Source organism: Tachysurus fulvidraco, chromosome 15 (genome assembly GCF_022655615.1).
Source record: "Tachysurus fulvidraco isolate hzauxx_2018 chromosome 15, HZAU_PFXX_2.0, whole genome shotgun sequence".
NCBI lineage: Eukaryota > Metazoa > Chordata > Actinopteri > Siluriformes > Bagridae > Tachysurus > Tachysurus fulvidraco.
In genome coordinates, this window is record NC_062532.1 from 6,209,033 (window position 1) to 6,236,940 (window position 27,908).

The following is a 27,908-nucleotide window of genomic DNA, read 5'->3' on the forward strand; positions in this document are numbered from 1 at the left end:
TTTGTGATACATTCAGATGGGTGTTCAGCCATGTGTATGTGTATTTCGAGCACGTCGACCAAAAGGACATTTTGCATGCTTTTAATGTTATAGCCTTCTTTGGTTCAATGTACATTAATCTGCTCTAATGTTTCTTATTTTATTTGAGAATTAATTACCACACCACTTTTGAGTTATCTAACACAATTTTACCGTTTTCAATGCAACATAACATAAACAAACTTACAAGTATAATGTGATATTAACTGTATAACTAGTTTGAATTTTCTCATTATTGCCATACTGAAATTTTCTTTTTTAATATTATTGCAGGGTCCAAATGCTCTGGTGACTTATACTATCATTAGCGGGGCAGACGACAGCTTCCGCATCGATCCCGAATCCGGTGACCTCATTGCCACAAAACGATTGGACAGAGAGCGACGGTCAAAATATTCTCTGCTTGTTCGGGCCGATGACGGACAACAGTCCTCAGACATGCGTGTCAACATCACCGTCAGCGATATTAACGATCACACACCAAAGTTCTCTCGCTCTGTTTACTCTTTTGATATCCTAGAGGATATGGCTCCAGGTAAGAACGTTTTATAATTATTGATATGTATTATTTTGTATCAGAAGACAATTATAATAGTAATTGCAACACCTCACAACAGTTTTGTATGTTTTTACCGTTACTGTTGTTTTTTTCAGGGACAAATTTACTGTAAGTAATAATAGTAGTGAGAAGTTTTTAGATTACTGATAAAAGTTGCATATTTGTGGATGGTGAAGCTTACTTTACTAAAAACACCACAAATACACACATTCTCCAACATGTATCGGCAGGGTCCTTCAAATGTGCTAAGGCTTATTTAGGGTCCTACAAAAGGGTTCCCTACAAACTTTGGTGAGATACAGCGGAGACATAATGGCTATGAGGTCTGTTAGACGGCACTGATGTAGAGTAACCCAATCTAGGACCTACGGCACATGAGCTGCATGCACTAAAACAGGATCAAGCCTCTAAACCATCTAGGAGTGGTCATGCCAGACTAAATACAACAAGCGGGTGACTCTCAGCATTTACCCTGCAGAAAATCAAACCCACACTGCCTGTTCATCGTCAAAGCCTCGGCTCCGGTTTTATACAGAATGAACACGACAACTGTGTTACCCCAAACCGCAAAAAAATCAAACTGCACAACAATAATAAACTCCAGTGGGAACAGGGAAAGCACAAGTCAGCATTCATTGTATGTTTTGTAAAATGTGGTTCGGCTTTGCTTTGATCCATGCCATGTTGTGCTGCCTCTCGTTTCTCACTCTTTCTGCATTTTCTCTTCTAAGGCTCCATTGTGGCGGCTATTTTGGCGAGTGACTCGGATTCCGGTTCGAACGGGGAAGTGACCTACTCTCTCGAGGAAGACGATGATGATTCCACCTTCATGGTCAACCCAGTCACTGGAGTGTTTAACGTAACAAGGCCACTGGATTATGAAACACAGCAGTATTACATCATTACTGTGAAGGCTGAGGATGGTGGGGGCCGAGCTAGCCTGGTTCGGGTCTACTTTAACATCCTGGATGTAAATGATAACAAGCCGACCTTCAATGCATCTGTTTACAGTACATCTGTCTCAGAGGACCTGAGTATTGGCTCTCCTGTTCTAACTGTAACAGCAAGCGATGCTGATGATGGTAAGATATGCAAAAACTGTCTGGGTAAGAGGGCATGGCCCATGAGGTTGTTTCTTGCAGTGATAGAGGTGTGGACCCTGACAGTACCAGGGAAGACGGAGCAGCCTTGGTTTTTGTTTGTACCTGGGAAGAGGTCATGGTTTTTGGGTTATTAGTCCTAGTGTTGCAAGAGTGGCCTCTGTTTCTGCCATGACCAGAAAGCATTGCATGACCCCTGAACTTGTTAATCCGAGGGAAATAGGTTTGGCCTCTTTTTTAATTTGTACCAGGCATGAGAGGGCATGAGTTCTGTTCTTTTTAGTCCTATTAAAGAAAGTATGGCCTTTGTTTCCACCATTACCAGGAAAGACGGCATGGTCCCAATAAAGTAACCTTTGTTTCCATCAGTACCAGGGAAAAGGGCTTGGCCTTTGCACGTAAGTCGCAGTGAAGCAGATATAAGCTCTGTTTCTTGTAGTATCAGGGAAGAGGGTATTGCCTCTGGGCTTGTTATTCCTGTTGGAGCAAATGTGGACTTGACTTTCATCAGTATCAAGGAAGAGGTTATAGCCCCTTCATTTGTTAGTCCCAGTGAAGGAGATGTGGGTTTCCTTTTCATCACTTCCAAGGATGAGGGTGTAGCTCCTGAACTTGTTAAAAGTAGGCATAGCTTATGAGTCTGTCAATATCAGACCTCTCTGCTTGTTAGTCCTAGTTAAGCAGGTGTGTGAAGAGGCCATGTCTCTTTACTTGTTACACCTAGTAAAGAGATTTTAGCAAGACCAAGATGAAGAGGTGAAGTGTGTATTTCTGTCAGTTTCAGTGAAGGAGATATGGCTTCTTTCCCAGCCACTTTGCTCTTATGAATATGTAGAATTATGATTCGTTTGGATTAGATTAAGAGCTATTGATGAATGAACATCCCTGCTGAAAAAAAACATGTAAGTGATTAAGCAGGATCTCTCATAACCCCAGTTGCTTACATTTGTTTAAGATGGTTTTATAAAGGGACAGACTGTATATTTCATTTTATGTCATCTCTCAGCCTTAAACACCTTGTAGTATGTTGATGTTTGTCCGATTTCCATTTCTGCTGAAAAATGTGGCTTTTGTAATGTTTCCTTCCACGTGGCTCCAGTGAGACTATAGTATTACTCTCTAACTTCAATGCTGGATATTACGCATGCATACTCGGCACACAGGGCAGCGTTATTCGATGCCAGAGAGCTGAAAGATGGAGCAGATCTGGCTTCGTTAAGTGCTCTAGCCTTAGCACATAACACTGCATGCATTTTTTAAGCAGCGTAGCATTACATCTCCACACGCGTTAGGCTGGGGCTATTTTTTGTACCAGCTATCCCAGGCTCACTTGACTTTATCTCAGGATAAAAAAAAATCTGGGTACAAAGACTTTCCCATGCATAGAGAAGGAAGGAATGAAAAATGATGAAGTTGTGATGCATTGTCTTATTCAGTTTTTATCACAATTACCCAACTCAACAATCAAAATACAGTAGGCACATAACACAATCTGTTCTAAAAAATAAAAAAAAACACTACATGTTAATTCATTTGAAATAGGGATATTTTAAGCCATCAGTCACCTTTAACGACAAAATATATAACAAAGGGACAATTTCCAATCCAAAATGGGTAAATTTGCCCTCAGAGTTAAATAGGAAATAAATTTTTCTAGATCTTGACTTTACAATTTAGCAGTCTAAGCACAGATCAACCTTTCTGCAATATTAATATATTCTTATTTTATTTCTCCTTTTTTTATTTTTTAAGGCCAACGTGCACATGAGGGTTAAGATTTCATTTGCACACAACTGTACTGAACTAGTGCCATGGCTCGGCTCGCACGGCAGCGTCAATGTAGCGCCAAGCCGCTTTTCTCAGACTCCGCGCTAAATTGGTTTCTAATGTGGTTATGGTGACCTACATTCTTCTTTCCACCCTCTCTCTGTCTTTCTTTCTTATTTTCTGTCTCTTTCACTCTTCCAAGGATCCTTGTCCTTCTGCTGTTTATCCCCTTAGACCATATCGCTTCCAGAAAGTTGTGACCTCTCTGTCCGTGGTAGCTGATGAAGAGATTATTTGTTTCTGTAAACAGCGGGGAATTGTGGGAAGGTGCCGAGGCGTTTCGCATGAGCAGGCTGGTGTGTAGCATTAAACGATGCTCAATTTGAGCTTGTTTGCACTGAGTAAATTGCCTGACGCGCCTCTCGCTGCATCTGATACTGACCGAGACACTAATTACTACAAGCAAGTGAGGAACTTTAGGCACTATAATAGGCACAACAGGCTTTAAGCATATATTATGTGCAATTCTATTTTTTTTTCTTTGGTGTTGACTAGATATTGACTGTAGAATTGAGGACATTTTGGGAAGGCGCTGATGCATAAAAGCTGCTCAATTTGACTTCATGTTGAGCATTCGAAAAATCCGAGTGTAGAACATTCGTTACTGACATATTTAGTGCACATTTTTGTAAAAAATTTACAATGCATCCACATTTAAACATACTTATTATATGAAACATGTCTCTATGATAACCTTTTAATAGTTACTACAGCAGAATGAGCTGTGTCAGCTGTCTCGGGAGTTATAAATTCTCCCATTGTCAAGTAAATCTAGGCTACCTCTTTGAAATACACTTAATTCTCATGCTAGGACTGTTATTTATGATTTGCTCGCATTCTTGAGCTAAAAACTCAGATAATTCACAGAGAGGATGTGTATGTATCAGTACCAGATGTTGCAGTAACAATATGTGGAAAAGCATCAATCAAATAGGAATATCAGAGTTTAAGGGTGTTTTTGTTATGCACGGGATGCAGTGTCGACATTTTGGGTAATTTTAGACTCCACATTATTTTCATAAGCAGTTAATCCAAAAATGAAAAAAATAAATAAATAAATCACAGCATCAGTACAGTGATAATACAGGCTCATGGTTAAAACCTATATATTCATTCATTCATTTTCTACCGCTTATCCGAACTTCTCGGGTCACGGGGAGCCTGTGCCTACCTCAGGCGTCATCGGGCATCAAGGCAGGATACACCCTGGACTGAGTGCCAACCCATCGCAGGGCACACACACACTCTCATTCACTCACACACTACGGACAATTTTCCAGAGATGCCAATCAACCTACCATGCATGTCTTTGGACCGGGGGAGGAAACCGGAGTACCTGGAGGAAACCCCCGAGGCATGGGGAGAACATGCAAACTCCACACACACAAGGCGGAGGCGGGAATCGAACCCCCAACCCTGGAGGTGTGAGGCAAGCGTGCTAACCACTAAGCCATCGTGCCCCTAAAACCTATATAATCTAGTTTTATTAATTCTCTAATCTTTTACAAAGGCATTGTTTAAAATCATAAAAAAAAGTCATCAAGACATGAGCAATGGTGGCTCAGTGGTTATGGTTCAGTTCTAGAGTCTTAAATCTCAGGGCTGCCAGATTACCAAATGTTGGACTATAAAGGAAGAGTATAAGCTTCCCAGCTTCATATTTCATATATATATAAGTGTATATGAAAACTACTTTAGGTCTGACTACTAAAACTACTCGCCTGTGTGCTTGGATTATATATTTTCTTTCTTAATCCCCTCTTGAGATTCCAGCTAAATCATGGAGGACCCATATGAACTTATTCACCTCTTACAGAACACAGACAGAACCCATACATTGAGCTCCCAAGGAAAACGCGAAGGGAGCCTTATCACTGCATCTGTTTTTAATAATATGATACAATTATTTAATATAATATAATTGATAATAATAATTCACAGTCCGTTCGTTTCCTGTGTGTACAGTATATTTGCAGAATTAACTACAATATATCATGACTTTTGGTGCCAATAATATTATAAAGCCCATCCAATGATACGTATATTGAGTCATAGATTTTCTATTTTGATCATCTAAATAAGCTCAATTGGAAGAGTCCTGAACTGACTTGTGTATATTATATTAAATGTTCTTATAGTTAATAGACGTTTCTGTCATGCTTTTCAGGTATGAATGCCAAACTAGCTTACAACATTGCATCAGGAGACCCTCAGGCCCAATTCACCATCACTAACGCTGGTGTCCTTCAAACACGGAAACTTCTAGATCGAGAGACTCAGTCTTTCTACAACCTCGTTATCACTGTAAATGACTTGGCTCCGCCTCCTGCTACCCGCTTTACCAGTACTGCCCAGGTGTCAGTCATTCTACTGGATGTCAACGACTGCTCACCCACGTTCATTTCACAGAAGATGGCCTACATCCAAGAGAATACAGCAGTGGATACGGTGGTTTTTACAGCACATGCAATGGATCCAGATAGCGGGCCCAATAGCTATGTGGAATATTCGCTTGGCAGCAGTTACAGAAGCAAATTTAGCATTGGAAATATTGACGGTAACGTAAAATTGATTGGAGAACTAGATCGCGAAGAGATGGCCAATTACACCCTGACTGTCATCGCCAAAGACAAAGGCCATCCACCTCTGTCGTCCATGATGGAGGTTACCATGGTGGTGTTGGATGTAAATGATAATACACCAAGCTTCTCACAGAACATCTATGATATTGAGATTGAGGAAAACACCTTCACTGGTACTGATATCCTTCAGGTGTTCGCTAGCGATGCTGATGAAGGGACCAATGGACAAATTCGATTCTCCATCGCTTCAGGCAGTGGACACTCTGATTTCCGTATTGATTCAGTGACAGGTGCGATCTCTGTGGCTAAGGTGTTGGATCGTGAAACTCGGTCTTCATATTCACTGGTGGTTCAGGCTTCAGATCGCGGGAGTAGCCCTCGAGTTGACCAGGCTACGGTAAACATTGTGCTGCTAGACATTAACGACTGTGCACCTGTATTTGAGCTCTCACCGTACACCATCAACGTCCAAGAGAACCTAGGAAACCTTCCCAAGAACATCTTACAGGCAAGTGTGGAGAATCTAAATCCCATAGAACTAAATAGAAACTAATTTCATGTGCATTAGGTTAAATCCCAATTATATTAACTACGTTATTAAATGGAGAACTAAGGTAAGACGTTTCCAAATCACACAGAACCCGAGGCACATAACCCAAATTACAAAGCATGCTGTTAGAACCTTAGCAGGAACCTATCCAAATCACACAACCCATACAGAGGAACCTTTCCAGGACCCTATCCAAATCACACAACCCAAACACAGGAACCTTTCCAGGAACCTATCCAAATCACACAACCCATACAGAGGAACCTTTCCAGGAGCCTATCCAAATAACACATAAGCTCAGAAAAACACAATAAAGAGGAACTCATACACATCATGCATAACCTAGCCAAACTTCTTCAGAGGAACCCTGCCAGGAACATATCCATATTACACATAACCTAACCAAATCAACCAACCCATAGAGAACCCATACTCAGCCAGAAACCTCTCAATAAAATAAACCAAATAATATAACCCATAGAGCAGAACCCAAACTAGATCTCACCCTAAATGCACAACCAATACAGAGGAACCCTAGGATTCCATCTGAATCACCTTACCAATAAAGAGGACCCCATGCAGGACCCCATCTAAATCACATAGCCCACGGAAAAGAATCCAGCCAAAGAGTCGAACCTTTCCAACTTGCACAATCCATAAAGAGGATCTCTGCCAGGAACCCATCCAAATCACACAAAATCCATTGAAATCTCACACAACCCAGACAAAGTCACACAGTGTCTATGCAAATGAGAATCCCACTAAAACTGCAAAGAATTTCTTCAGAACCCATTCAAACCCTTTAAATATTCTTAAAACAATATTATTGCTGATATTGGTTCAAGAATACAACGTTGAAAATGGAGATATATTAATCTTATAGCTGCACCTGGTCTCTTTGGCAGGTTGTTGCTCGTGATGATGATTACGGTCAGAACGGGCAGACGAGTTACACTCTGAGTGGAGGGAACGATGACGGCTCATTCAGCCTGACATCTAGTGGGCAGCTCAGACTGGAAAGAACACTCGATCGGGAGATCCAGGACCGCTACGAACTAATCGTCATTGCCATTGACTCAGGTGAGACTTCCTGCTTAGCTCAGTGTATAGTATTGCTTATAATCTGTGTTAAAGCATAGTGCAAGCTGCTTGCACTGGACTACACAGGAGTTGGCATTATTATAGTTGAAGAAATTATGCATGTTTGTTTTTATGCATGCACAAAGGTATGTCTGTGTGTGTGTGATGAGAGGGTGAGTGTGAGGTTTAGGTTGTTATTGCTTGGAGGTCTGTGGATGAGTGTGTGTTTAGATCACAGTCTATTCTAGTTAAGTGCAGCTCTCCTGCAGCCAAACCACTGTGGCCTGTGGGTGGCTCCGCCCACATTCCAGCCAGGTCATATGACCTAGGTTAATGATGGGTATGTTTTTTTTTTTTTGTTTTTTTTTTGTATATAGCACTGTATATAGCTGTTTAAAATCAACATGACATAGCTTTAAAATAAATGCACATACTGTACGATGAACATGTAGTAGCTAATTTAAATCTAGACAGTCTAGCAAAAAGAGCTTTCACACTTAAGATCATAGTGTCAATTGTTACCCTTGGTTCATTTGCTACTTTGGTTTCAAACAACAATCAATTAAGCAAACCAAAATTGGGGGGAAAATGCTGTCGGTGTGGAAAGCAGGGCTGAAAACATATTCATAAACGCGTTCATTTATACGTCGGAAATATGGTGAGGCAAAAAAGTTGAACAAAACCTTGCCAAGTGCATGTGAGATTCTCAAAAAAAAAATGCTCAAGCCAAGAACCGAGAGCCGACACTGATTTAATGAGTGTGTGCAAGCATCCACTATTCATTTTCTTTTTTTATATGTAGATTCAAATACCCAGAACACATGGCAGATCTGCAGTGCTAAAACTGTCCTTTGGCTCTGTTTGCTCTCAGCTTAAAAAAAAAAAAAAAAAAAATCTTTTGCCGACATCAAAAAAAAAAAAATACATGCCATGTTTGATTTCCTTCCTCCAGTCAGGTTGATTCAGAGTTGAATCTCTTGTTCATTGCAACTGAAGACTGGAATTTAGCTTGTTCTTTTAGACAGCATCGGAGAAGAGTGGGAAAACAAAATCTACAAAGTAATGGTCTAGATATAATAAGATTTAAACAAGAGATGATGTGAAAAAGAAAATGGAAAAAGTGTTTAACACTTTAAATTAATGAATCGCAGAAATGACCACAAAATAAAGCAAACGTTTTAGAATTTGTTCAAAATTGCCACAGGTTTTCTGCAGCTTTGGGCTGAGACGTCTTTGTGACTTCATCACAACCCACACACTCAAAGTCATCTTCCATTCACGTTCGTAAAACATAGAGGGAGCTGATAGGAGTTTAAAAGAAGAATACATTCATGTGTTTGCAGTTCTGCCAAAAAAAAAACCATCAAGCAATCAAAACCATTCATTTTTGGCCACAACAATCACAAAACACTCCTAGAGGGACTGAATAAGCTTGCAAACTCAGTATCTACTACTGGACATGACACGTAAGATTCCTGCAATTTCCGCTGAATAGACAATTGAGAATAAATTGTCAGAATATGGGTGGGGAACAATAATGGGTGGGGAACAATAATGCCTCTCCAATGCTCTTCGAGTTGCACTGTTTTGCTCCATTTAAGTTGAATGACTTCTTGACCATCCAATCGGCAGACTGCAATCCATTAAGCCTCGTCTTATTTTCTTTGGCGGACAGTAGCTGTTTTGTTCTCATAAACCCTGCAATCGTCGGTCGGAAGAATAAATATTTATTGCAGTTAAATCATGACTGACGATGCGTGTATTTGTTCGAAGTGATTTTGCTGACTGGCAGAAAGACGAATGTGAAAAGAAAAAACATCACTTACAAAAATAGTCAAAAGCAGCTATTGTGCCCTAATAGGAAGGAGAATATCGGAAACCTCTAATGGCTTCCCGGCTGGAACGGTGCAGGATATTTAGCCGAGATATTTGCGGTGTTTTGAAGAAAGGAGTCGGTCGTTCCATTTTTGGACGAGGAGAGCAGCCACTCTCGTCTATCAGTACGGCTGAGTCTCCGTGCTGAAAACGAATTAGTCCGGATTTGGAGTTTTAGAGGCTGGATTCGTCGTTATTATAGAAACAGATGATGATGAATGGCTGAGTCTCAGTCTGTGTGACCGTCGTTTACTCCATCCGTCTATCTGTCAGAGCACTGCTGCATGGGACTGAAGCTGCACTTACAGGAGTGGAAAGAGAAGGACCGTGCCAGCGCTCGACAGCTCATGGAGAGAGGGGGGAGGGAGATAGAGACAGATATAAGCAGACAAAGAATCAGGTGATAGATGGAGAGTGGTACAAAAGAGAGGAATAAGTAGGACTTAAAAGTGTGTGTATTATAAGAGAGTGAGAAATAAATAGAAAGACATCAGCAGAAAGCAAAACTGACTGACAGGAAGGAGAAAAAAGAAAGAGCTGAACAAAGAGAGAAGCCAAAAGAGAGACAAAGTAAACATGAAGGAAAGTGATAGAAAGGTAGCAAAGAGAGCGAGTGTGAAAGAGAGATGAGAAGAGAGCGCTAGTGAAGTTTTTTGGCTACACCTCATCATCAGGTGATGCGGTCTGCACTCGTGGCAGGAGGATGCTTTTCCTCAGTCATTGAGTGAGTTCACGGAAAGGAACAGTCGAAGTGAAATAAAGATTGAAAATCGGAGAGAAATACAGCTTGGGATGGAAAACAAGAGAGGGAGTGTGAGGAGTGTGGAAAGGGGATGCACTTCTCGTCCAAATGGAATAACTTAAGGCTACACCGGGGACATCAGAAAAGAGGACACGCACTTACTTGCCAAACTTGCGTGTTGAGAGAAGTTCATAGCCGTCTGGTTACCACAGCTAAATCATCATACACTTACCCATATCTCAGAGCCTTCTAATATCTCTTGAAGTATGTTAAATTGATTGTAATCTACTCAGTTACAGCAGTGTTAATATGGTACGTACATTCTGTATTAGTTTTACTAGTCGATAACTCATTTTTTGCTAAAGCAAATAAAATAAAAAAAATCGATTGCACTTTATAGGTTTTATATATATATATATATATATATATATATATATATATATATATATATATATATATATATATATACGTATATATATATATATATATATACGTATATATATATATATATATATATATATATATATATATACGTATATATATATATATATATATATATATATATATATATATATATATATATGCAGCAAAATAGTAATTTCAAATCATTATATTAGATTTTATGAAGACTTTATGGCGAAAAAGGTACAAAATTTTGCAATACACAAATTATGTATGGAACAGGCTAAAGGGCAGAAATAAAGATCTAGATCCGAAATATTTTACATAACAACAGTATTAATCGACTAGTCTGTGGAATATACTGTACATTATCGTATACAGTTCATACCAAACCACATAACTGTATAATCCTGAAAGATTTTCAATACCATCTAGGCAGAAAGCGATTCAAGATGACCGACAGAGTCGCTTTCGCCTCTGCTACGCCCTGTTGTTCGCCTTTGTGTGTCACAAAGCATCATAAAGCGTGAAATCAAGTCTGTTTGAAATGTTAAAACGAATCCGCAGTGAGCGTGTGACGATTTACATGTTAGTAAATCAGTCTCATAACTTCAGAGCAAAAGAAAATAAACAAACTTGAGTTACCAGACGTTTTGTCTAGCAGCAGGGTTTGTGGGTTGAGTGGGGGATGGGCAATTAACAGTGTACAATGTACTTATTTCATGATGCGTGGATGGATTTTCACATGCCTGGTTCACAGTAATGTACTTTTGTGTGTAAGTTAAATGGATAGTATTTAAAGGGGAGAATTAATAGCTGAACAAAAAAAAATTGAGCAGGAGAAAGGGATAAAAAAGGGGAGAAGGTATGGGAACGGATTTCGTGATGAAGGAATGAAAAGAGAGGTTTAAAAAACCGTGTTTGTTCGTGATTATTAAAGAGACAGCACCTCGCCAATGTGTGCCTATAAACCACACACACACACACACACACACACACACACACACACACACACACACACACACACACACACACACACACACACACACACACACACACACAAAGAGACTCTATATAGAAGCATAGTGTTTGCAGAGTGTCTTTTCAGTGTTAAGAAGCATTTAGCAGATAAAAGATGTTAATGGCTCCTTCATTTAGTTCCTGTGTGCTCTATAAAGCTGAATGCAGACTGAATACAGCCGACTGTAATGAGTGTCAGGAAGCAGAGCGCCCCCTCTGGACACACGTGTATACAGTACGTGTTCTAACTTTCTGGATCTCTTCAAAGAGAGTAAAACATTCCAACTGCACTAAGATTAGCAAGCAGTGCTTTTAGTGACTGAAAGTAAATGACATAAAATGTCAAAAGGTGGTGGTCTTGTGGCTTTATTCTAAGATCTTCATTTACTTAACCCCCAACCACCTTCGAGAAATTCCTGGATGGACGCCTCACTTCCACCACGAGCCTGAATGAAGATGAATTATTTTATTTATTTGAGATGTTTTGTACTGGCAACATCAATATTCACTGCTCCGGTTCACTGTCCACTTAGTTATGGGGTGTGTGTGTGTGTGTGTGTGTGTGTGTGTGTGTTCTTTAGATGAAGCGTAAATAAGCCATGGGTGTTAATGGCATTTTTGCCCGTGTGGCAAGCCGTTGCCCTGATACAAAGAGGATCCAAGGCAGCGTTACACACAACTGAATGGATGGAAACACACACACAGGTTTGAAAGCTGGAGCTGTGAGACCTCAACACTACCCACTGTGCAACATGCAGCCCACAAAGCTAAATAATGAAATAAAAATATTGAATAACTCCACCAATTCCCACCCCGCTACAACAAAATATATATTATATATCATTAGTCGTCCCTTTCACGCTTGTGTTGGAACTCGACATACCACTAAGCATGTAGGTTGTAACAGTCTAACAACTGGCAAGCTACAGGTACCTTAACACCAGTTCATCAGTTAGATTAAATTAAACTTAAGCCCCGCCCACAGACTTAGGGATGACTGGTTAAATTGGGACATGTGGAAGAAGATTAAACTGATTAAACCATATGTTTGTGCTAGATGTTTTGTAACTGAGCATATGTACGAGAGGATTATACACAGAAGTGTGTGTGTGTGTGTGTGTATGTGTGTGTGTGTGTGTGTGGTGTGTGTGTGTGTGTGCGCGCGTGTGTGTGTTGCTGCAATGTTTACCTGAGTTAGCATGTACTGAACAGATGGAAAGTTCTGATTCTGTGTCATCTATCATAAACCTGGTGTGTAATTGGATTCCATGTGAGGACTAATCTCACACACTCACATGACCCCTCTCCATGGGTTAATAGCTGAAGGCTAACCTGTAATGAATCGATTAAATTAAATTACACTAAATACTTTAAAATGTCATTCCTCTAGTAAGTTCTTCCAGATTTCTCATTTGGTGAACAGAATTATGGGATGGCTACGATTAGAATGGGACAGTGTCAGTGATGATGGGGCTGGATATGGCAGCTTATTCCATAGAGTTGTTGGTTTCTAGAATTCCGATTGGCCTAAAGAAGAATGTTGTATTACAGCAGTTCTGACAGAAGTTCCTCCTACAAGCCTTACATTCACTGTTCCATTTACATGCCTTCTCTTTGCTGCTTACATTTATAGCATTTGACTGATGCCCTTATCCAGAGCGACTTAATTTTTTTTTATGCAATTTAGGGTTAAGGGCCTTGCTCAGGGGCCCAGGAGTGGCAGCTTGGAAGATCTGGGATTCAAGCTTTCATCATTAGGCTTCCACAGCCCACATCCCAAGGCAAATCTCACTCACTCACTCATTTTCTACCGCTTTATCTGAACTACCTCGGGTCACGGGGAGCCTGTGCCTATCTCAAGCCCAAGACAAATCACAGGTTTATATTAATAGTTATATACGTATTATCTACCCTGCCCTCAGGTGGTCCTGTGGCACGATCCCGCTCTCTCATTGCCAGGTGGGGAGCTAACCCAGCCACTGAAGAGTTAAATCTCAGTGCCGATCCCAAGCGTCAGGAAGGGCATCTGGCATTAAACCCCTGTTAAATCTAAAATGTGAATCACGTGATCCGCTGTGGCGACCCTGAACTGGGGGCAGCCGAAAGAAGGAAATACGTTATCTATGCCTTCATCCATCAATTTTCTATACCTCTTATCTTACACAGGGACTTTAGGAACCTGGAGTCTATCCAAGGGTAGTCGAGGCACAAGGCAGGGGACACCCTTGATGGGACAACCCATCACAGGGCACAATCACACACTCACGCACTGCTGACAAATTACAGATACTAATCAACCAATGCTTGGACTGAGGGAGGAAACTGGAGTATCTGGTGAAATCCCAAGAAGCGTGGGGATAGTACGCAAACAGGCGGAGGCAGAAATTAAACCCACAATCCCAAAAGCTTCTGAGCCCGACATATTATGAACCAGTACTGACAGGGATCTTATGGTTCTTATCCTTGTCCTTCGGAAATTTAGGAAGCTCCTTCACTGTCAGCATGATATAAAGTATATTAACAAAGGCTCTGAATACTTGTTTCTTTCTAACTGTATATTAAGATAATTATTTTTTTTTAATTGTTAAGAAAAACAGCTCCTGCTTACTTATGAGCCATGCCATATGAGTATGGTGTAAATTTTGATCACGTTGAATTACATTGTGTAGTGGTCAGTATTTGGCAACTGTTTGTGTGGATGATAAATCACACACATACACACAAACTCACACACACACCGCCTGATGTGTTGAACTGATTTGTTGGGCAAAAAAACAAATGCATGTTTTTTATATATGTGTCTGTATATGTAATGTGTGTGTGTGTGTGTGTGTGTGTGAGAGAGAGAGAGAGAGAGAGAGAGAGAGAGAGAGAGAGAGAGAGACAGAGAGACCCAAAATTTTTTTTATCCTGGATTAGCTGAGCTTTCGAATGAGACCGGTCACTCAGTGTGAAGGTTATTCAAGCCCACACTGTCCTACCCCAAACACCTAAGTCTCTTGTCTGCTCATAAACAGGAAATGACCTCACTTACTACTGGAAGTGAGCCAATAGAATCCAGGAATAAAACAAATGCAGCTTCCTCGAGTCACTGTGTGTGAAACAATGGAGTCAAAACACAGCCAGGGCTGCTACTGTGGTCTCTCTCACACAAACACACACACACACACATGAAAAAAACAATGAGTGCAGCAAGAGAAAACAAAGAGAATAAAATGGGGACATATGTTTGAGAGTGATGGAGATGAAAAACATCTTTTTGGACTTAATGTGGAACAACAAACGAGAAAGAAAACAGACAGACCGAGAGACTGAAGCAGACATGGATGGATAGATGGATCAGAATTAGTCACATGACCTTCTAATCTACCTGAAACCATGCATCACTGTGTGATTGTGTGTGTGTTTAAGGAAAAGCGAACACATCCATATTTGACTATTCAACTTTTTCTGCCACTTCATCACCTTCGTGTTTAAATGTGTCTGTGTCCAGCTTTAAGAACATGAAAAAAATATTATGGTGACTCACTCTGTTGGTTAGCTTTACAGTTGGCACTAATTGTGTTCGGATTTGAAGTGTTTACTTTTGTTTGTATTGTGCGTGCGTTCACTGTTTAATTCATACACACACTCGGTGAGATCTGAGACGTTCCCTCTGTGTGTGTAATCACGTTTCCTGGATGTAGACTCACGTTTCCCAACATGCTCATGCTAATTTGGCGATGTGTGAATCCCTTTGTCATCCAAATGAGGAGCAGAGCTGATTTAGCTTCACGCTTAAGGTTTATGAACTCATTATTAATTAAACTAATCCTCAGTAATCCTTCTCCGACCTGGGGCCTCAGCTTCATCTCAAATCCATACAATCACTCTTGTTCCTGTGAGTCTGTCTTGATTTCTATCACTTTCTTGCATTTGTTTGTTTTCTTTTGCTATTTTTCTATAATACTACCTGCTTTCTTTAGTCACATTAACAAATTACTAATTTTTGTTTGTGGTTTTTTGTGTGTGTGTGTGTGTGTGTGTGTGTGTGTGTGTGTGTGTGTGTGTGTGAGAGAGAGAGAGAGAGAGAGAGAGAGAGAGAGAGAGAGAGAGAGATTATGACTGGTGTTTATTGTAAGTGTTTGTTGCCTTTTTGGACTCCTTTATCATTTGTAATGTTGCTCCCATTTATAACAGTTCGGCATAAGCCCAGACATTTTTAGTGTCATGATTGAGGACAATGTCCCGTCCAGAGACAAGCTGTTTCATGTTGAGGTTTTGTTCAAACCGACCGTCAAAAATACCCTCTCTAATGAATGTTTTCTTTTTCATTGGTTGTTGCGTTAAATCTTACCCAGATACAATAATGCTATTTTCTGATTGGCTATTGTGTAGCCTCTTTTTTTTTGATTGGCTGATGAGTGTCAGGCTCGACTAAGAACTGAGACGCGCTTGATTCCTGCCCGGTTCCATAGAGACAGCGGTGCGGACTGATACAATTTGGGTGCTGCGGCTTATTAAATACATGATAAATAGTCAAAAAGTTTTTCCGCGTGAGAAATACGATGTGTGTCGGGAGAGCGGGAGAAAAGACCCAAATGCGCGACTGTCACTCTCACTGTGTGACACTTTACAGCCCTGCATTAATAACTAAATGTTTGTTTACTGCTAATCCATGTTTTGGACATGAAAATGAGTATTTTTCCAAATTACCTGATTTTAAATCAAATTTAAATATCTAACTAAATATGTGTTAGATGAAAAAAATTTTATTATTAAATTATTGATATTGAATTGAGAAATGACTTCATTCAGTTTTTTTATGATAGTTGTGACTGATTTTGCTGTTTTGTTGTTGTTTTTTTAAATTTGTGCTGCAGCTTGCATAGCTTTTGATTTTTTTGCATTGAATTGGTGAAATTGATTGAAACTCCTAACAGTAGACACACTTTCACACAACGTGTCTTGGCTTAAATCGTCAAAAAATCTGCAGCGATTTTGAGTCTGCTTGAGTTTGCATTTCTGTCTCATTAACTTGAAAATTGAGGGGGGAAAAAAAAGAGGCTGGAGAAAGAAAGCAAATGCTTATCACTGTTTTTTAAGTTATGTTGATTGTTTTTATGCTGTCTTTACCCTCTCCTTTGTTTCTTTCTCTTCATCTGTTACCTATTTAGTATTATCCCTACAGACCTACCGTGTGGTGATGCTGGAGGGCAGGGGGTTTGGTAAGGAAAGGAGGGTGTGTGTGTGTGTGTGTGTGCTATGTTCGTTGTCTGTGGCTGCTTCTGAGTAACATGGAGAAGTTTACTGTGTTAAACAGCTGCAGATGCTGTGTGATTAGAGCAGCGGGTTTTTTGTGTGTGTGTGGGGGGGGGGTGTCGATGGTTGCAGCCTCCTGTCACTTTTGTCAAATTTACATTCAACTGAACGACCGAGCAGCGTCTTTCTCTTCAGAATTCTCTTATTATGGAGATTATGCTGTGTAGGATGATTTTCTGACACACACATACACACACCAACAACAACAACGCAGCAGGTTTCTAACCACCTCCGTGAGTCTGTCAAGCTGAAAATATCTAATCAACAGCAGTGCTATGATCAGAAACTGACATTGCTGACTTGATGTCTGATTCAGTCACACCAGTATCTCAGACACAGTAGCAGATCACACACTTCCTGCTGTCCATCATTCCAGTAATATCTGTTCAGTGCGGGATCTACGTACTGTATGGTGTTCACTATTTTTTGTAGAAATCTACATCTTGTCACATGAAGTGAACTACTGGAGGTGTTAGGTGTGTAACACAATCAATAAACTTACTATTTAAGATATAAATCCAAAGTTTTTGTGGTCTAAACCAGATCGAAGGGTTCTTTTCTTACTGAAGAGAAATATAGGGGAGATACGTAGAAATGCCAGTACTGTCAGATAGTGTATACATTTTGCTTGAATGTACCAGGATGTTACTAAGGATGAATGAATAAACACTGTGCATGCATCATACAAGGCTTTCTTTGTTCCCCCCAGTTCCAATACACAATTCTAAACCAGATGCCCTAAACCAGAAAAAAAATAAATCTATATTCGCATTAGATTAGAACACTCTCATCATTCAAAATAATCTGTTCATATTCAGTTATACCCCTAGTAGGTATACTGAGTATATTCCTTTTTCTAATTCTGACCTGTGGCTGCTACTCTGACTAAAAAGCCACGTATAAGAAAGATGTTTCAGGTTATATGACTTTTTTTCCCCTGAGGCGTTCTGACCGTGTCATGTAAAGAAGAAACCAGCAGGAGATCCCACTGCCAAAACTGAGAGGTCATGATTCATTAAAACTCTATAACACCAATGACTTTGTCCTGTCCTGAATTTCCACCATGACGATCACGTTTGGCGTGTTTTTGCGGCTTAATAGTGACTGGAAAAATGTACTAAACTCAATATGGCTGTGGCTTTTTTTTCGATTCATGAGAATTGTATGAAATGATTTGCTGGTTATATGAAACAGATCTTTATAAAAATGACCACTAGCAAGCTAAAAAGCATGTCAAAATAATACATTACCAGAGGTACAAGCTATTTATGCCGTTTAAATATCACCTATTGCTCCGTGACAGATGTCACACCACAAAAATAAGTAATATGTGATAATACTACAACACTAAAAAATTACCAGTGTTAACACAGGTGGCATGTATGGTAGTGTGTGGATTGGGACAGAGCCCAATGAAGTCATGGCCAAATGGTTAGAGAGTCTGACTAATAACCCTACGGTTGTGGGTTTGAGTTTCGGGCCGGCCACGACTGAGGTGCCCTTGAGCAAGACACCAAACCCCCCAAACTGCTCCCCAGTATAAATGGCTGCCCAATGCTCTGAGTGTGTGTTCATGGTGTGTGTGTGTTCACTGCTGTGTGTGTCTTATACTGTACAAACCTTATCACTCTTTTTCAGGTTCTCCTTCTCTGAGCGGATCTGCTACGGTAACGGTTCTGGTTGATGACGTAAACGACATGGTGCCACTTTTCTCCTCCACCTCTTACCACACTTCCATATTGGAGAACGCTCCTACAGGAAGTGATGTAATGCTGGTCAATGCTTCTGACGGAGATGTGGGTCAAAATGGAGTTATTAGGTACTGTACAGTATATATTTAAAATACCCAATGAAATGGTGGAAATTGGATGAAAGTGGAATTTTCATTTAAATGTAGCTTCAGTTGTGCACATACTGTATCTTTATGAAAGAGGCAGCAATTAAAAACACTTTTCTGCTTCAGAGAGTTCCATTTTTTGACCGAATACAAGATATACCAACTTGTATAAACACTTGTAGAGGTATCCCAAAGAACGTGGACCTTGTTGGACTTTTTGTGTATCATTGTTGTACCATAATTAAGTCCAATATGTAGCCCATAGTCCTACTTTAATTTCCCCCTTGTAGTTTGTAGTACACACAGAAAAGTATTCATGTTCACACACACACACCCATACACAAACCACTCTAAACCGTCCCACTCCCTGCTGGGGGTGAATAGTGTGCTCCAGTTTTGCAAAAAACATGCTAATGAGGATGATGATGGACGGTGACAGACAGACCAGAAAGCAACAGGGGGTTTCAGACCGATTTTACCCTTCTGTCCTGTTCACATTAAAGTGACCCATTTTAAAACATCACTAAAAGTGGAACGCCACTGGAAAATATATATTTTTTTCCAACATGAATGCAGTTTTTATTTTAGAAAAATGCATTTTTTTAAATAGGAATATGTTATTAGGCTCCTATTAATCTCTTATAACCTCACACACATCTAAAATTAGTATGATCTCAGAGCATGGAAAGTGACTTTGGGGCAGTTTCAATAACTAATGTTATACTGATACGTATAAGATAATATAGTTTGGAGATTTCATTCATTCATTCATTTTCTACCGTTTATCCGAACTTCTCGGGTCATGGAGAGCCTATCTCAGGCGTCATTGGGCATCAAGGCAGGATACACCCTGGATGGAGTGCCAACCCATCACAGGGCACACACACACTCTCATTCACTCACACACTACGGACAATTTTCCAGAGATGACAATCAAACTACCATGCATGTCTTTGGACCGGGGGAGGAAACCGGAGTACCCAGAGCAAACCCCCGAGGCACAGCAAACTCCACACACACAAGGCTGAGGCGGGAATCGAACCCCCAACCCTGGAGGTGTGAGGCAAACGTACTAACCACTAAGCCACCGTGCCCCTCTTGGAGATTTCAATCATCTCTCAATTATATTTCTAACAAAATGTGCAATAATGGATCATTTTGAGACCCTAAATAAATCGTTTGAATTAAAAGTTAATTGAATAGTAAATTGAAAGTTAATGTTAGAAGCATCATTGCATCACAGGCCCAATAGGAACTTTTAAAATGAAATAAAAACACGGCAAATTTAGTTAAATGAAATTCCTACAGCTAGAAAGAAATTGCCAGGTATCACTGAGTGATTTATGGCAGTCAAACTGAATGAAAAGAGTTCGATTTTGTTGCCATGCATATCCCAGTTGTGTTCTTATAGACTAAAACATTCAAACATTTGGAAGTCATCATAAATTCTGTGGTAACACACATACACACACACACACACACACACACACACACACACACACAAATAAAAAGATACAAAGGCTGTATAATATGTATTTTTCTTTTGCCTTGTCTCCAGCTGTCATAAAAATAACACAAATGTCTGCAGTGTTTGTTGATGATTTTCAGGCTAAAAAAAATACAGTAGTACAATAGTAAAGAAACAAATACTTAACCCCTATATGATATGAACTTATATTCCTCTTTCATGAGCTATATTTAAAGACTAAATCGTCGACATTTGCCTTATCGTAAGCCTTTCTTCACTTTACTCTCTCCGCCACATATTGAACACTCTCCCCGCCCCTTTCTGCTCATTGGCTACACGTTTGTTTTGATTTTTGTTTTGATTATTGTTTATTATTCGGCCCCACTCAGTTTTCTGAAGCATTTCTCAGAAATCGGAGACCCTGCCTTTAAATGATTTACAAAAAGTTGAACTGTACTAAGACTTAACAAAACAGGATTATATTCTAGCATAGCATTCTAGCACCTTCTGGAGTAAAAAAATATAAAATCTTAAGAGCTGTTCATGCCTATGTCTGATTAAATTCTAATGAGGATCTATGAGGATTTCTGTAAATAATGTATGTTGTGGGTTTTTTTTCACAGTTACAGTCTGAGTGGAGGAGATGGGCAGTTTTCCATAAATCCTGCCACAGGGCAAGTAATAACCAGCTCACTTTTGGATCGAGAAATACAGGGCAGTTATGAACTGCTGGTGGTTGCATCGGACAGTGGACATCCGATACCTCTCTCCAGCTCAGCCACGGTTTCTGTGGTCATTAATGACATTAATGATAATCCACCACGATTTCATCACCATCCCTACGTCACACACATACCTGCCTCAACCACTCAAGGTAGGTGATATAAAAATGTTGTTTAATGGTCTAATTATTATAAAACAAAAAAATAATTGTAATAAATTAAAAAAAAAAACAGAACAAATTATGGTAGTTTTAATCCTATAAACATATATGTTGGTTTGTATAATGCATTCATTGGGATGCTAGTAATTAACAAAAGAAATATTGTGTAATATCATGTGGATGATTTGCTTCTGTTTGGTATGCAGGTTCGTTAGTGTTTGCTGTCACTGTAACAGACGAAGATACAGGCTCCAATGCTCAGCTGCACTACTCTCTAAGTGGCCGAAACTCTGAGAAATTCACAATTGATCCAATCCGAGGAGCCATTACAGCCAATGAGAAACTCACTGCCACTTCTGAGGTCACGTTCACGGTTCGTGTCAAAGATGGTGGAAAAAATCCCAAAATGGATAGTACAACTGTAACTGTTCGTTTCGTGTCAGGTGGAGATTTTCCAATCATCAATATCAAAGAAAAAAGCTTCACTTTTCCAGAAAACCAAGCCATCAACACTGTCATTACCAAAGTTTCAGGATCATCTACAAGAGCTGGACCATTATCATATTACATCGCCAGTGGAAACTTGGACAATGCATTTCATGTAGACCAGCTTTCAGGAGAACTGTCCATCAAAAAGGCCCTAGATTATGAGAACATTGACAAGTATGTACTCTGGATCGAAGCACGAGACCAGAGCTTTCCCCCCTACTCGGCGTATGAGAAGATTGAAATCGCAGTGTTGGACATTAATGATAACAATCCTGTTTTTGAAAAAGAACCATTTTATGCTGAGATTCTGGAGAACCTCTCACCTCAGAGAGTATTTGTGGTGTCAGCTCTTGATGAGGACAGTGGCCCTAATGGGCAGTTGGAATATGCCATTACTGATGGAAATAAGGAAAATAGCTTTAGCATCAATAGGGCAACAGGAGAAATTCGCAGCACTCGGCCCTTGGACAGGGAAAAGGTAGCCCAATATATCTTGAGGATAAAAGCTACAGACCGTGCTACAACACCAAAAAGCACTGAAGTCAAAGTCATCATTAGCGTTCTTGATGTGAACGATAATGCTCCAAGATTTTCAAAAATTTTTAGTGCTACAGTACCAGAAAATGCACCTGTAGGGTACACAGTGACCCGTGTGACAACTACTGATGAGGATGCAGGTGCCAACGCTGTTAGCCGCTACACTATTAGTGATACGAGTCTTCCCTTTAGCATCAATCCCAGCACAGGAGACATAACCATAAGCAGGCCTCTAAACAGAGAGGACACTGATCATTATATCGCTAAAGTCTCTGCTCATGATTCAGGCTGGACTGTCAGCACGGATGTCACTATATTTGTGACTGACATAAATGACAACGCTCCTAGATTTAGCAGGCCGTCCTACTACCTTGACTATCCTGAACTCACTGAGATCGGGTCACTAGTCACCCAAGTCTCTGCTACAGACCTTGATGAGGGATTTAATGGTAAAATATTCTATTTCATTAGGTCTCAGTCTGAATACTTTCGTATTAATTCGAGCACTGGGGAGATATTTGTCAAGCAGCAACTCAAATATCAAAATTCAACTGGCCACAGTAATGTTAACTTAAACAGACACAGCTTCATTGTGACAGCATCTGACAGAGGTGTCAAACCTCTATTGAGTGAAACCACTGTGATTGTAAATGTAATCGACAGCAACGATAATCCTCCCATATTTGAGTCCTCCTCATATTTCACTCCTGTCACTAAGAGTGTCAAAGTTGGCACCAAACTTATCAAAGTCACAGCACATGACAAGAAAGACTATGGTGTCAACTCTGAAATTGAGTATGCAGTATCAGGAGGCAACAGCTCAAATAAATTCCGTTTGGATAAGCAGACTGGATGGGTCACTGTCGCCTCTTCTCTTGCTTCTGACGTTAATAGAGTTTATCTGCTCGAAATAACAGTGAGAGATAAAGGGACACCACCTCTTTCAAATAAAACTACTCTTAAAATTGCTGTTACAGAAGAAAATCACCACACTCCAGAATTTTCTCAAAGCCAGGTTACTGCCACGGTCTCTGAAAGCCTTACTGTTGGTACAGCAATCCGTACTCTTTCTGCAAGAGATAAAGACAAGGACAAACAGATGAACGGACTCATTACATATGATATATCTTCGGGCAATGATGATGGCCTGTTTTCGGTCAACAGTAAAACTGGGGTTTTGTCCTTGGCTAAACCTTTGGACTATGAAAAAAAACAAAAACATGAACTTAGAATATCAGCTACAGATGGAGGGTGGATAGCCAAGACCAGCTATGTTACAGTCAATATCCAAGTTACTGATGTGAATGACAACCCACCTGTGTTTGACCCTGATGAGTACTTCCCTGTTGTACAGGAAAATGTCCCGAGTGGTACCACAGTGGTCAAAATGAATGCCACAGATAAAGACTCTGGCCCCAATGCTGTTTTGGCTTATGTCATCCAGTCCTCAGACAGCGACCTTTTTATTATAGATCCCAACACAGGAGTCATAACTACACAAGGTTTTCTTGACTATGAGGCCAAACAAGTATATCATCTAACCGTCAAAGCATTCAACATACCTGACGAAGAACGCTGTAGCTTTGCAAATGTCAACATTCAACTGAAAGGAGCCAATGAGTATGTTCCCCGTTTTGTATCTAAGCAATATTACTTTGAAGTTTCAGAAGCTGCTCCCAAAGGCACTGTTGTTGGGGAGGTGTTTGCAAGTGATAGGGACTTGGGACAAGATGGCGTTGTTTATTACTTGATTTTTGGTAGGAGCAGGAAAAAAGGTTTTGGCATTAACAGAAACACAGGCCAGATCTATGTCACAGGACCTCTTGATCGTGAAAAAGATGAAAAAATCTCATTGAAAGTCCTTGCCAAAAATGCAGGGAGTATTAGAGGTGCAGATATTGATGAGGTGTTTGTGAATATCACAATCCTTGATGCCAATGATCCTCCAGTGTTTACCCAAGAGTTATATGATATTCAAGTGAGTGAAGGACTTTCACCTGGAGGTCTTGTCACCTTTGTGAGTGCTGAGGATTCAGATTCTGTGCCAAGCTGGAGCAGATTCACCTACTCCATCGCTGCTAACCACGAATCTACTGCTTTCACAATCAACCCACAAACTGGACAGGTTTCCGTGGCAGCTGAGCTGGATCGTGAGACCACACCTGTGTACAACTTGACTTTGCTGGCTATAGATTCTGGTTCACCTGCAGCTACTGGTACTGCCAGTTTGATTGTAACTTTAGAGGACATTAATGATAATGGACCCACATTGATGACCATGAGAGGAGAGGTCATGGAAAACCAGAGAGCAGGAACAGCAGTGATGACCCTCAGCGCTACTGATTCAGATCTTGCACCAAATCAAGGTCCTTTCTCCTACAGTCTAGTGACATCTTCATTAGCTTCATCTTACTTTACCGTAACCTCCTCAGGGGAGCTTAGCACCAGTCGGGAGATAGACCGAGAACAGATCAGTGATTTCTACCTTTCTGTGGTCATCAAAGATTCGGGAATTCCTCAGATGTCTTCTACAGGCACCATCCATATAAAAGTTAATGACCAGAATGATAACCCATCTCAGCCTCGCTCTGTTGAGATCTATGTTCATTACTTTGGCAACATGTACCCTGGAGGGTCCCTAGGTATTGTCAAAGCTCAGGATCCAGATATACATGACACATTCCAGTGTACCTTGATCCCCCCTGTTGCAAGCCTTTTTAGCATTCCCAAAGGAACCTGTGACCTCAGTTCAAATTCCCGATCCATGGATGGCACGTTTGACCTCACAGTGCGCAGCAGTGATGGTGTACATGGTGTTGTCAACAGCAACATTCGTGTTTTCTTTATTGGGTTCAGCAATACTACAGTGGAGAACAGCATACTAATCCGACTCAATTCCCAAAGTATTAGCAACTTCCTTAATAATCACTACCTCAGTTTCTTACGCATTGCAAACTCACAGCTAGCAGGACTTGGTACAGGAGTTCAGCTCTATGGGGCATTTGAATTGAACAATCAGACCTTCCTCATGGCAGCTATCAAACGTGGACACGGACAGTATGTAAACCCAAGTGGTGTGACTACTTTTTTCCAGAGTATAAAAGAAGCATTGCACAGACAAAGCGGGGTTAAAATAGATTCCGTGGACCACGACCCATGCACTAACAACCCTTGCCAGAATGGTGGCAGCTGCAAACGGCGCCTTGGTGTCGCACCAGACATGATGACCGTAGAGAGTGTCCCAGTCATTCTTGTCTCAAATCGCCCCTTACAGCCCTATGTCTGTAACTGCAGGCCAGGATATGCTGGTAGTCTGTGTGAAACTGACATCAATGAATGTCTTCCATCACCTTGCCACAATGGTGGAACCTGCCATAACCTTGTAGGTGGCTTTTCATGTTCCTGTCCAGAAGGTTTCACTGGGATGGCATGTGAAAGGGATGTCAACGAGTGCCTGTCTAATCCATGCAAGAATGGGGCACTGTGCCAAAACTTCCCCGGTGGCTTCAACTGCCTTTGCAAATCAGGATTTGCAGGTATAGTAGATCTTATGAGCAGCTATTGATCAAGCCATTGCATATTCTGTTTGCACACAAATATAGCAAAGTTTTGATCCAAGAAAAATATTTGCTTCTGCAAATTTGGAGAGCTGTTGTAACTCTAGTATTCAGCGATGACTGCCAAAAACAATTGCTGTTAGGTTTATGGTTTGGGGTATCAGCTACGATACATATCAACTTGTCATGTTTATGTTAAAGTGAATGGGATGATATAGTTTGACCCTAATAAGGACACAACTACATGCTGACCTTAAGTGCATTTGAGTCAAGTTTCACTACCTGCTTTCTGTGTACTAAAGTTTTTCCATGTTTATGCTTTGAAGAGCTCCTTAAGTTAAGAGTTCATTTGGCAAACTGCATAACGGCGTCTTGAAAGAAAAAATACTTTCATGATGCTCCTCTGTTAACTTCTGCTGAATTTAGAAAGCATCTGTAATGTGATCTAATTAAAATGGTTAATGCAGTGTCGACACACAATGTTGTATATTAGCCCCTACAAAATGCAATGGCTTATTGAAGACTTAATAAATGTAAGCTTGGATGTAAAGGAAGTGAATGCACTTAACTGTTTACGATAACATTATATTGAATCAGCTCTGTTTGGGCAGCTGCTGCCTGTAGCTTTTGGAAGGGCCTAGTCATATAAAGCTACAGCAGACGGTTTGTCTCTGGCACGCTCAAGCTTTGAGTCATTATTGTCCTATTTTATTATGACCATAATAAATGATCGTGAGCATTCATGTCTGAGGCCCCAGATAAATGGGGGCTGTAGAAGTATTACACCTATTGACTTACAGTAGTTTGCCTGCCCTCCCGCTGAACCTCCAACTTCCTGTTTTGTAGACCCAATTGTAGGGAAGGAATTTATTTCCCTAAAGCTTTTCGACTTGCATTTCTACAACTATGAGAGAAAAAAAGTAAATCTTAGTTTTGCATATTCCCTACCATCTTGTATTGATCACCATCTGTTTATTTTGTTACTCCCATTGTGTAATGTTCATTTTATAGGCCTCCCAGTTCTAGTGAAGATAGGGTATATTTGTTGAGTTAATGCTGTCATGACAGGTATATGCTTTCATCCCTTTTAGACACTTGGGTGCATTTACAAGGTGAGAGCCTTTCAGAATTGTTTTGGCTGAGGAGGTTGAAATACAACAGAACTAGAGAGTGCAAATGCACAAAATCCCCTGTTGGTTTCTGGGAGCCCCATACAAGAACAGCCCTTCACCATATGCCTATGTCATCCTCACCTCATTCATTTTCATTTGTGTTGTTTCATGAACTCAGGGAAAACCTGTGACTCCATCATCAATTACTGTGAGTGTAACCCCTGTTTCAATGGAGGCTCCTGCCAGAGCCGTGTGGAAGGCTATTACTGTCACTGTCCGTTTGGTAAGTCATCACTCCAGCTGCAAAAGCCAGGTGTTCCAGGCTTGTTCGCGAGCAGTGTTTATCAGACTTGGCCATGATTCAAGCAATACTGGACAATATCAAGATCCACTAGGAGTGAAATCTCCATTTAATTTTTTAATTCCCCACATTGTCTGATTTGGGGGAATGTTTATTACTTATAATGTATGCATAATGCTTATTAGCATGAATTAACTTATCTCTTCCTGTTTCACAGGTGTTTTTGGAAAACACTGTGAGCTTAACAGCTATGGATTCGAGGAGCTATCATACATGGAGTTCCCAAGTCTGGATCCCAACAATAATTATATTTACATTAAGTTTGCTACACTGAAGGAAAATGCCCTGATTATGTACAATCATGACAATCAAACTGGTGATAAAGCTGAGTTTCTGGCACTGGAGATCTACGAAGGTCGGATGAGGTTTTCCTTTAACCTGGGCAGTGGCACCTACAAGCTCATAACTATGGTTCGAGTTTCAGATGGTCAGTTCCACACGGTCATAGCCAGGAGAGCAGGAATGGTAAGTCATGTTTTGATTTGTAAAACAACATCTAACATGGGCACAAGTCATCCAGGCCATTTTGAAATGTCTAGTCAAAAGTACCAACTGTCTTTCTATAGGCCATCTGTAAACTACTGAAG

The 27,908-nt window shown here is 40.4% G+C and overlaps 1 protein-coding gene across 1 annotated transcript in view; it reads left to right on the forward strand.

The window, feature by feature from the left end:
- Window positions 1-27,908, forward strand: part of LOC113659152 (protocadherin Fat 4) — a 94,673-nt gene that overhangs the window by 55,162 nt on the left and 11,603 nt on the right. The window contains exons 3-11 of the mRNA XM_027171758.2: window positions 313-574; window positions 1,330-1,680; window positions 5,693-6,615; window positions 7,563-7,737; window positions 18,716-18,896; window positions 21,006-21,256; window positions 21,472-25,827; window positions 27,139-27,243; window positions 27,479-27,786. Of these exons, the coding sequence (XP_027027559.2) occupies window positions 313-574; window positions 1,330-1,680; window positions 5,693-6,615; window positions 7,563-7,737; window positions 18,716-18,896; window positions 21,006-21,256; window positions 21,472-25,827; window positions 27,139-27,243; window positions 27,479-27,786 (6,912 nt within the window). The remainder of the gene's footprint in view (window positions 1-312; window positions 575-1,329; window positions 1,681-5,692; window positions 6,616-7,562; window positions 7,738-18,715; window positions 18,897-21,005; window positions 21,257-21,471; window positions 25,828-27,138; window positions 27,244-27,478; window positions 27,787-27,908) is intronic.